Below are 11,550 nucleotides of genomic sequence, written 5' to 3'. Positions count from 1 at the left end.
CGGTCTTGCTCTGTTGTGTGAGCTTGTTTTTCCATCTTTGGACTTATCATTAGAAACTTCACATTTAACATTACAAGAATTTTCTTCTTTCACAAACTTAGGTGACAAATGTTTATTTTGATTTTTAAAGTCATCAGTTTTATTAAAGGTCAGATCACTGGCTTTTGAAGTTCTAGAAAAAGTAACCAAACGATTGTTTTTGCTCTTAAAAACAGAGCCCACACACACATCAGTAGCATTGTTGTTTAAAACAGACAAAACAAGAAAATTTAAAGAAACAGAAGAGTCAATAGGTGATTGATTCATCATCTTACTCAGTCCAGTCCTCAATTATTACTTCATCTGCACACAAGCTAGACATGTTAGAATCGTTCACCCCTGAGGTTGATTCAGTTGCCGAGTCTGTATCAACCATACCCTTGCTTGTTGTAGTTGACTTACTATACTGCATACATTTTTCCTTTTCTTCCTCTTCCTAGGTAATAGGAAGACTAGTATAATTATTGTTATATGGAGGGGGAACCATGTTATATTCAATACCCACACCCTTATTTTCTTTTCATTTCAATTGATTTTTTATCATTGACTCAACTACAGCACTAGAGACATCAAAATTTTTAAAATTGAATTCAGCATTTTAAAATTTTTATTATCTCCAATTTCGATGCTTCTAACTCGGCAGTTAGTTCATCGATTTTCCTTTTAGCATCTATATGGTGACAACATTTTATGCTAAAATCAGATTGTAGTTTGGAAAAATCTTGTTTTTGTGCCTCTATTTTATCTTTTAAGGCTTGTTCAAGTTTTTTAAGTGTTGAGTTTTCATATTTTACACCCTCCATTTCCCTCATTAAGTTACTGTAATGTATTTTATACAATCCTACTTTATCAATGCACGATTGAGAACAAAGTACAGGATTTACCTCAGTTTGTTTGGTGGAGGTGAAGGCCATGAAAGCATGGTGAAGATCCCTGACCTGCTCCTCAGCTTCATTCTCCTCTTCATCAACATCCACCTCTGCAAAATTTGCAATTTCATTGCTCAAATTCAGTGCTGCCATTTGATCCTCCCAAGAGAAATTTTGAACCACCAAACCTCTCTCACGCGTGCTTGAACTAGCCACATTTTCCTCTCTTCCACCATGTACCGGAACCATTGCTCTCTCTCGATTTCCTTCCTTGGCCGGATTGGTACATTCATGAGCAAAATGACCCGGCTCATGACAGTTGTAGCACCTTAGAGAACATTTGTTGAATCCCACTTTCTGATTAGTAGGCACATTTCAATTGTTCCTGCCTGTCCTTTTGGTGAACTTCTTGGCTCTAAAAACAGCCATGGCAATTTGCCATGAAATATCCATCTCCTCCACATCATCAGGATGTATCTGGTCCATCTCAGCAGCCACAACGGGTTGTACCAGGTCTCCAGCAAGAAAGGCATTATAGCAGTTCATAAAGCCTACCATTAAAGCTATGTTCTCTTGAGTCTTTTTGGAAATAATAGGAGTTTGAATAGAGGCCTGGCTGGAGGTGGTCACAGAAGCTTATGATTTCGGTGCAGGAGTTAGTTGTGGAAAGAAAACAGTAGCTGCTGGTGCGGGCTGTGGAATGGGTTGACTTTGAGATGACTTGAACATGGAGAAGGTCTGTTGAGTCTGCTGCGGTTGAGCTGACTGACTTTTAAATAGTGAGAAATTTTCTTGTGAGACTAAAGCATTGTTAGCCGTAACGCCATAACCAGTAGTATTGTAAGTGCTTTCATGATTGATAGCACGCTGCTTGTCGTCCATGTCACAAGCCTTGATAATTGCCATCAGCTCAGAGAGAGTCAGTCTGGCCAGATCTTTGGTCTTCTTAATCACAGCCATATTTAAATCCCAGCTCTGTGGCAAAGAATTGACTAGCTTGTTGTTGATCTTGGCAGATGTAAGGTTTATATTTGCAGACATGATCTCCGTGATTAACAAGATGAACCGATGAAGCTGTTTTCAAGAGACTCTCCCAAAACATAGCTGGACATGTTGAATTATTGTCTTAGGAGATCTTACCTACTTCTCCTCATGTCCTCGTTACCTTCAAACACTTCAATGAGAGCCTCTCAAAGTGCTTTGGCAGAGTTCTACTCTCTAAATCCCAAGGGAATTTCAGGTGAAAGTGCCATGGTCAAGGTAGCCAGAGCCTTCTCATTTTGCTCAACAATGTCAAAATCAGCATCTGTATACGACTCAACTGGCTTAGTCTCCACTTCTTGGGAACCTTCTCTTTGATAGGTAATAACCTGAGGACCTCTAACTATGCTTCTCCACAGTTTTACATCCCTTTCTTTCACGTACTTCTCAAATATGAATTTCCACTTAGCAAACCCTTCTGATTTCAGTAGTCGTGGTACATGAGTGGTGGTTCCCATGATAGAGTCAAGTTCTTGATGAAGAGTGGCATTGGAAGACGTACTAACATCTGATTGATCCATAATATCCTTAACCGAGAACTTGAAAAAATGACCGAAGACAACAAAATTCTTCCGAGAACTCAAAAAGTAAACGGAGAACTGTCAACAAAATCCGATAACACACACTGGGTTTCCTGAGAACGACGAATTAAACCCGAGAATGACGAATTGAACCCGAGAACTTGTAAATCCTCCCGAAAACCTTGAATGTTGACCGTGAACCTTGAGATCTTCCCGAGAACTTCAAAATCAACCCGAGAACTAATAATAGTTCAAGATATGGTAAATCTTAAATATTTAACTAAAACCCGAGAATGGTGGGATACAAATTAAATATGGGATATTCCAAAATCTAATCCAAACTGAACTTCTCACTGGGCGAAGAAAACGAATAACAGTTCTTCAAGATCTAAAAACCTTCAACAAAATATACCTTCGCAAATCAACGACAGAATCCTTGATATCACCAATAACCGAGCCTAGAAAAGGTCTATAGACTCTAATACCAATTGTAAGTCCCGTGACGGATTTTTCAATGTGATATCAATATACTCGATGATTAGGCGGAAACTAATCACCAAGCCGATTCTATAAAACAACTAAGAACACATGTAAAACAAACAAAGAATCTTCAAAACACACGTATATTATACGTCGGGTGCTTAAGCCCTTAATAACTTATACGGGTTAAATAATAATCAATGAACAACCCTAATATCGTTAACATATATCTATATATATCCTACCAACTGGGCCCTAAAATAGACAAAAGGCCACCGAGATCAACAGATCTCAGTTTACATACAAAAGCCCAACCCAACAAAGTATAAACCATAAACTATGACCCAACAGATGTGTTGTCATAACTAATGTATTATAGAAATATCTAATGTAGTGTAGGTAAAACTAATGTCGTGTAGTCACTTGAAACAAGTTGGAGTATGTTTTTTTTGTATCATGTATATGTATTAAACTAGTATTAATCATCTTATGAGCATTGATTATGCTAGAAAAAATAACCGCCGAACACATTAATGTCTGGTTTAATTAGGGCAACATCACAAAAGACATGTATGCCCTTTTTAATTAAAAATATGTCAATAAATATGTGTCTTTATTTATGATAATGCCATTTCTATTGTTGACCATTGATTAAACACAATCAATGGTCTAGATTCATTTTTCGCACTCCTCACCATAATAACACTTCTCGCATGATCCATCCCATATATATATATATATATATATATATTTTAGAACTCGCTTAAAATCTATTTCGAGCATTAAGCGAGTGCTAAAGATTAATAGAGGAATAAAAGTTCCAAGACAAGAATTTAAAAAAGCATTTAGTTAATGTTATATATGTATATTAATAAGAGAAAAACATCATGGAATTAACAACAAACCAGGGCTCGATTTATTAAAATAGCATTTAATTAATGTTATATATGTATATCAATAAGATAAAAACATCTAAAATGAATTTAAAAATATAAAATTTAAAAACCAGGCCTGGGGAGGCTCAAACCCGAGCCCCAGGTCAGTTCAGATGTCTAAAACATGCATACAGACCACCAGACTAGCCTGATTATTTGTTAATATTATGGAAGAAGTTAAATAAATAAACATGGTTACGTTCTTCCCCAATTTCAAAGTAATAAAACCCTAGATCACAAAATCGGGTTAATCAGTCCATGTTCATTTAAATTGATTTAGGGTTTCTGTTAGACGATGAAAAATGAGCTGTAATCATGTATCAATTACCATAAATGATAATGGGTTGAGGGTTAACGGCAATTTAGGGTTACGTCTCCACGATCGACTTGGGAACTGAACTTGACGGCTTGTTAGTTTGAAATTAGCTTAGGGCTTTGGATTGAAATGCTATGAGGAAGGTGTGTGCATGCTGAATTGTAAATTAATCACGTATTTATAGTGCTTTAAGGCCGAGGTCAGTCGCAGGTTCATAATCGCTCAATTAGCTGTAATTTTTATTCGTTTTCCTCAAATAAACTTTCGGTGAGACTCGTTTGTGATCACGGGTTCATAATCGCGCAATTAGCTGTAATTTCCTTTGCTTCAATTCCTCTTTTATATATATTTGTTTTAGATGGACAAGCGACTTACAATTACTTGAAGTTGAAACTCAGTTATGTTGATTTTTTTGTTTTTCGGTTCTTAAGTTATGTTTTTATAAGTTGTTAATTGCTTACATTTTGGGGTTTTGCTTCTTTAGTTGGTTTTTGTTGGTTTGGTGTGAGTTGTGTAAAGTGAATTGGTGGTCTTCCGGAAAATGGCATATCAGAAAATTATTAAACATCAAAATCAAGATTTTTTTTTGCAAGACATAGTCCCAGGTTGTGACAAGGTGAATCGCTTTCTTTATCTCTTTATTAATTACTTATTTATTGATTTATAAAATATAGGATTATTTTTAACCAACTATCTTCACAATAACATATGAATACACAATTTCACGTGCGATGATTGAAAATCTAGGTAACTGGAAATCCTCTCATGTTTGATGAAATTATTACTTATGTCCGCTCGGTGGTCACTATAGAATCAAGTTGAGGTATATATTTATTTCGGTTTCTATAGTATTAGCTATTTTAATTAAGTAAAATAAACTTAGTTTGCTAAAAAATTAATAAACTAATTTTCAGCTTCTTTTCATAAAGCTTGCTATTGTATATCACATGTAATTTATATTTGGAGTGGATTTGTATATCGCGTGAAAACGCTATGTTTTGAGAATCATTAATCATATTTGTAAATTGTTAATCTGTGGTGCAATGAACAAGAAGAATTGCAGGGATATATTGGTGACAGTAGAGCTATCCAAGGGCAATGACTTTTCTAAGTAGCATTTAGTAATTGCCACTAGTGTTATTGAGTTATATGTGTAAACTATGCATAGAAACATAAAAAATTCTGGTTGTGTTTAATAACTTGCAACCTTGTAGGATTCAGATATCTTATAGGCATTGCATTGCATTCAGAGAGACAAAATAGAATCTGAGTTCTTAAGTCAGTGGTAAGCCCTCACCCCCTTTCTATTATTTGGTTATTTTCTTCTTCTTTTTTTTATTATCATTTCAGGTGGTGTTAGTTAACCCAAACTTGCTTTTTGCTCAATTTTAGATTCGTTTAACAAATACTTTTATAATAAAAAGCATATATTACAAAATTTGTATAGGAGGCTGTGTGTACTAAAAGTTGACTTTGGATGACTTTGAAGCCCTAGAACTCAATCCTATTTGGAAGTAGCAAAATATGTAGTTCCACCGCGGTTGGCATAGTAGCAGTTTCCACTAACTGCAACCATGGGGCTGGTGATAAAGGATGATATAGTCAAGTATATTTACCAAGAATTTACAGACAAGTGGAGCTTATGGTGCGAGATTATAGACTTCAAAAAGAGAGGTAATTAAGTTCCTAAAGTTTTAGCCTTTGTATAATGAATTATTCAGGGGTTGAGCCATGTGAGGTCTATCAGTTACATTAATGGATGGATTCCCTTCATAGATGAGTTCTGTTTTTTAGAGTTAATTAGTATAAGAGGACTAAGAACTCCTTGTAAGTAGATAATATTTTTCATTTTGGTCAAAATTTACCAAAAAGTGAAAGGTGTATATAGGAGTAAGAGCAATTAATTATATCCAGGTAGTTTACTAGAAATTTGTTTAAATCTGGGGTTAAACTCTTAATTTGGGCTAAATTCATATGAAAAACGTATGCTACAAGTTGGAATTGATTAGGTGTGTCATTGTTAAGTAAATGTTGAAATGGATAGGGTTGGGTTGACCCGCTCATTATCAAATAAAATGATTTAGGATGTTGTATGCATTCAAAATAAACTTTTTACAACTTTGAATACCCAATTCTACTAGGCTAAAATATATTTATTTGGCACGTTTGATGTTTTTGAGATAATGACAAGAGCTCATGAGTGTAGGCTGTATCATTTTCTCACTATAAAACTAAATTTTTTTGGTTTTAAAATTGTGGGATAAGGGAGACATGCATCCTGCTCCTTGGGGGTTCCGAGGAAATATTCGAGTACAAATGATTGAATGATAATAGTGATATGTGGAGTAGGTAAGTTCATATGCATGCTTTGTGTTTGTTTTTTTCACAATAAGTTCATTTATGTTATATTTGAACTTTTTATGCAGCAAGATGTAAGCAGCAGACATGAATGAATACTATGCAAGACAGGGTGGTTGGAATGGTTTGTTAGTGTAGTCTAACTTTTCTTGTACTCATTACTTAATTGAGTTGTATGTTGATTTTAGACAAATATTTTTCATTTAGAATGAAATAAAAGAAACTTACACCTTTATGACACTAAAACACTCCGTCCACCGAACGGGTATAACACTAGTTTAGTTTTGGTTCGTTAAACTAAATTTAAAAATGATGTCAAGTTCAGTTCAAAATAGATTGAATGTCTCGTTTGGAGCAACAAAATTTGAAGTAAACATTGCATTCTTTAGATTTAAGAAGATAATAATTTCAAATAGAAAATGCAAAAAATATGAAAATAAATTTTGAAGAGTTTTGAGTGACTGAATTCAGATATGGATTAACCTTCATGAGGTTCATAAAGGAAGTGAATTTTAAACGTTTTCTTATACTGAATGTTCCGGATATTGCTTAAATTTTTATCTAACATAAAAGGCTATATCACCTAGCTATAGTTGTAATCGTATAAAAAATGATGACACGAAAGAAAAATATGAAATGAAGAAAAAAGAGAATTTTATTGCTTAATAATTAAAATTACAAATCAAAAGAAACGAACAAACTATATATATATAGTACAACATATGCGGCGCATATGTTGACATGCGCTCACACCCCCCTCAAGTTGGAGGTTGAGAAAACCCAACTTGCGTAGAAGCTTATGAAAATGTGGCCCGGGTATGCTCTTGGTAAACAGATAAGCAAGCTGGTCAGTTGTCTTTGTATGCACTAAATTCACGAGACCTTCTTGTAATTTCTCACGAACAAAATGACAATCAATTTCAATATGCTTTGTTCGCTTATAGAATACAGGATTCTTGGCAATATAAATTGCAGCTTGGCTGTCACACTTGAGGTTGACCGGAGTAATATTAGGAACATTAAACTCAGTAAGAAGTCTAGTTAACCATGCAAGCTCGGTAGTAACACAGCGAAGTGATCGGTACTCAGCTTCAGCAGAACTTAAAGAAATAGTGGGTTGTTTCTTAGATTTCCAAGAGATTGGAGATCCACCAAGAGAAATATAAAACCCACTGACCGATCGTCGAGTGTTAGGACAATCCGAACCACAGAAAGCTTCTAAGTCAAAAGAAAGATTATTGTTGAAAATTAATCCTTGAGATAAAGTCCCTTTGTCGTATGAAAGAGTGTGAAGAGCAGCCGTCCAATGAGGTAGCCGTGGATCTTGCATGAATTGACCTAAAAAATGAATGACTAAAGCAATATCAGGTCTTGTGTGAGTAAGATAATTGAGTTTACCAACAAGTTTCCTGTATTATAAAGGTTCAGCAATAGCAAGACCCTCATGAGCTTTCAGCTGTAAATGATGAGGTAATGGAGAATTGGTGATAGAAAGATTGAAAGTATCAAATTCTGAAAGCATTTCTTTGGCAAATTCGCGTTGACACATGATAACACCTTTAGTGGTATAAAGAATCTCCATTCCCAAAATATAATTGAGTGGCCCCAAATCTTTAATCTTGAAGGAAGAATCCATAAAAGTTTTAAGATTATTGATCTCTTCCAAATTGTTCTTAGTAACCAGAATGTCGTCAACATATACAACGACATACTACTGATGATCTTATGGATTTGGAAAACAATGAGTGATCATTCTGGGAAGTCATATACCCTCGTGACCGCAATGCGGATGACAATTTTCCATACCATTGTCGGGAAACTTGTTTTAAACCATATAAAGATTTCTGAAGTTTAAGTACTTGATGATTAGGGAGTTGCATACCAGGTGGTGGTTGCATATAGATGTCTTCACCTAAATCCCTATGAAGAAAAGCATTGTTAACATCAAGTTGAAAATGAGGCCAACTTCATTTGATAGCAACAGCAACAAGACTTCGAATGGTTGTCATTTTGATAACAGGAGTAAAAGTTTCATTATAATCAATCCCCTCCTTTTGAGTATCTCCTCTTACCACCAATCGTGCTTTACAACGTTCAACCGTTTCATCTGCTCAGTGTTTAAACACCCATTTTCTTTTAATAGCCTTCTTTCTAGGAGGAATATCAACAACAGCCCAAGTATTAGTATTTTCAAGAGCCTGAAACTCTGTTTCATGGCTTCTTGCCATGCAGGAATAATTGCAGCTTTTTTATATGAAGTAGGCTCATGTAAATCAGATAATGCTGTGGTAAGAGATTGACTGGAAGGAAGAAGTTGAGAGGAAGAACAAGAAGCAGAAGAGGAGCACGAATTAGTGACAGTGTAGAAACATTGATGAAAATATTCGGAGTGATTATAGACATAATCATTCAAATAAGAAGGTGAAACAGAAGTTCTCGAAGACCTTCTAACAGGTGGATCAGTAGAAGGGGGAACAGAAGTATTAGAAAGATTAGGAATAAAAGGAACAAAACCGGGAGTCGTAGTAGAAGTAGAAGCTGGAGAAGGATCATTAAAAAATTGATTGATGATGTCAATGGATGGAAAAACGAAGCTTTCTTTAGAATTGGTAATCGAAGGGAATAAAGCTTCAAAGAAAACGACATATCTTGATATGATGACCTTGTTTGTGTCCAGATCATATAATCTGTAAGCCTTTTTTACCAAGAGGATATCCCAAAAAAACACAAGGAACAACCCTTGGTTTAAATTTGTCTCGTCCATGACTTAAACTGGAAGCGTAAGTAAGACAACCAAAAGACTTCATTTGAGCATAAGAAGGAAGTTTTCCTGTTAAAACCTCATATGGGGTTTTATTGTTAAGAATTTCAATAGGAAATCGATTGATCAAATGTGTTGCAGTTAAAACACAGTCACCCGAAAACTGAACAGGAAGTTTATATTGAAACATTAGAGCTCTCAAGGTCTCAAGCAAATGTTTATGCTTTCGTTCAACAATACCATTTTGTTGAGGGACAGCTAAACAAGTAGTATGATGAATAATGCCTTTACTCAATAAGTAAGCAAGCTAAACTAACCCAGTCCCTAGTTCAAAAGAAATATCAGACCGAATGCATTTCACAGTGGTGCCAAATTGATTGCTAACCATTTCAATGAAAGATTGAAGGATGGGAAACACATTGCTTTTAGTGGAAAGCAAATGTGACCAGTAGTTCTACTATACTCATCCACAATGGTTAAAAAATATCTAAAATCATTATAAGTAACTGTATGATAAGGCCCCCAAACATCAATATGAATTAGCTCAAAAATTTTACTAGTTGATCTAGAGCTAATCGAAAAAGGAAATTTATGTTGTCTTGCCTTGGGACAAATATTACAATGCTCGATAGATTTGAAAGAAGCATTAGAAATGAAAGATGATTGTTTCAATTTGTAAATTGGCAAATGTCCTAGACGATTATGCCAAGTTTCACCAGTTACAATAGAATTACAAGCCTTATTGAAAAGAAAAGAACTATCAGCAAAACTCTTGGTTGCCTCAAGAAGAGAGAGACCATTCAGCATTTCACCAAGAATCAGAGGGCTCTTCAGAAAAGGGGTATGTAAAACACAATTGGTTTTAGAGAAAAGAGTAATACCATCAGTATCATAACATAATCTTGAAATAGAAAGAAGATTATTTCTAAAGGGTGGTACTAAAAGAACTTTTGATAAAGAAAGTTTATCAATTAAAGGAACAATCCCATACTGATGAACAGTAACACTTGTGCCATTAGGAAGAGTGATGAAAATAGGATTTTTGAGAATGGAAACACTTGAAAAAAAATTTTGATCATGACATGTATAATCATTTGTACCAGTGTCAATGATCCATTTGGAAGAAAATTTTGAGGAATTGCAAGACATTATACCTCGAAAAGAATCATGATTGATGGTTGTAGCATTGTTAGTAGCATAAGTATTTGAAGGCCTAGTTTGAATTTTGTTTTGCTGCAACAAAACCATCAAGTCATGATATTGTTTTTGAGTGATCCCTTGCTGATCAGACTGATTTTGATCACCTTTTCCTTGTTCCTCAGCAAGGTTAGCAAACTTCTTGCCATTAGCAAATTTATAGTCTTTTGGAAAACCAATCAAATTATAACACTCACTCACCGAATGCCCATTCCTTTTACATTGAGTACACACCAAAGTTCTTTTATTTTCTCCAGTTCCACTACTGACATGTCCTCTAGTATTTGCATGAATAGAAGCAGGGGATGCAGTGAAATCAGTGGTGGTGGTGTGGATTTCTCTCTTTTTTTCATCTTACATCAAGATCCCATAAGCATGATCTATGGAGGGAAGGGGTTGCATCATCAGAATATTGCTTCTGATCATATCGTAGCTCGGATTCAGTCCAACAAGGAACTGAATTAGCCTTTGATCCTCTTCTCGTTTAGCAAAGGCATGAGCAGCCCCACACGTGCAAGGGGGAATGGTGTTGACATCATTCAATTCGTCCCAATTGGATTTAATTTTAGCAAAATAATTAGCAATGTCACTACTTCCTTGGTAGATTTGGCAAAGGTTCTTTTGTATTTGATAAACTCTAGCACCATTTGCCTGGCCGTATCGAGAGTTAAGCTCATTCCAAAGGATTTGAGCTGTTTCGGCACACAAAACACTATCACGAATATCGTGATTAAGAATGTTGAGAATCCAAGATATCACCATATCATTGCATCTTTGCCAATAGGCAAGATATAGTTGATTGGCTGGCATGGTGGCGGAAAAGTCTTGGAATGCTAATGTAGATGACACTCAGGATCTCTAGATGTTACAGCCTATAACTCAATGTGCGGAATCCATTGAAAATGAACATAAACAAGTAAACATTAAGCACATATTTATTGATACTTGAATGATAACAAGATATGACTTTACAGCAACTTTCTCTCTCTACTCTCTCACTCTAACATCCACCAAAAGTCTACACAATAACGCA

General features: G+C 35.2%; 1 protein-coding gene across 1 annotated transcript; it reads right to left on the bottom strand.

Moving 5' to 3' along the window:
- Nucleotides 1-10,871: 10,871 nt before the first annotated feature.
- On the bottom strand, nt 10,872-11,327 carry LOC143548433 (uncharacterized). The gene has a single exon (XM_077039608.1). The coding sequence runs from the start codon at nt 11,325-11,327 to the stop codon at nt 10,872-10,874; it is 456 nt and encodes a 151-aa protein (XP_076895723.1).
- Between the last annotated feature and the right edge of the window lie 223 nt (nt 11,328-11,550).

The sequence above is a fragment of the Bidens hawaiensis genome, unplaced genomic scaffold (assembly GCF_021521415.1).
Source record: "Bidens hawaiensis isolate Kalapana, Puna unplaced genomic scaffold, B.hawaiensis_p1.1 tig00015123_1, whole genome shotgun sequence".
Lineage (NCBI taxonomy): Eukaryota > Viridiplantae > Streptophyta > Magnoliopsida > Asterales > Asteraceae > Bidens > Bidens hawaiensis.
The sequence above is the reverse complement of the archived record's forward strand: the minus strand, read 5'-3'. Positions and strand labels throughout refer to the sequence as shown.

Excerpts from the sequence above, each read along its gene's own strand:
- LOC143548433 (XM_077039608.1), bottom strand. The coding sequence starts at position 11,327 with ATGCCAGCCAATCAACTATATCTTGCCTATTGGCAAAGATGCAATGAT.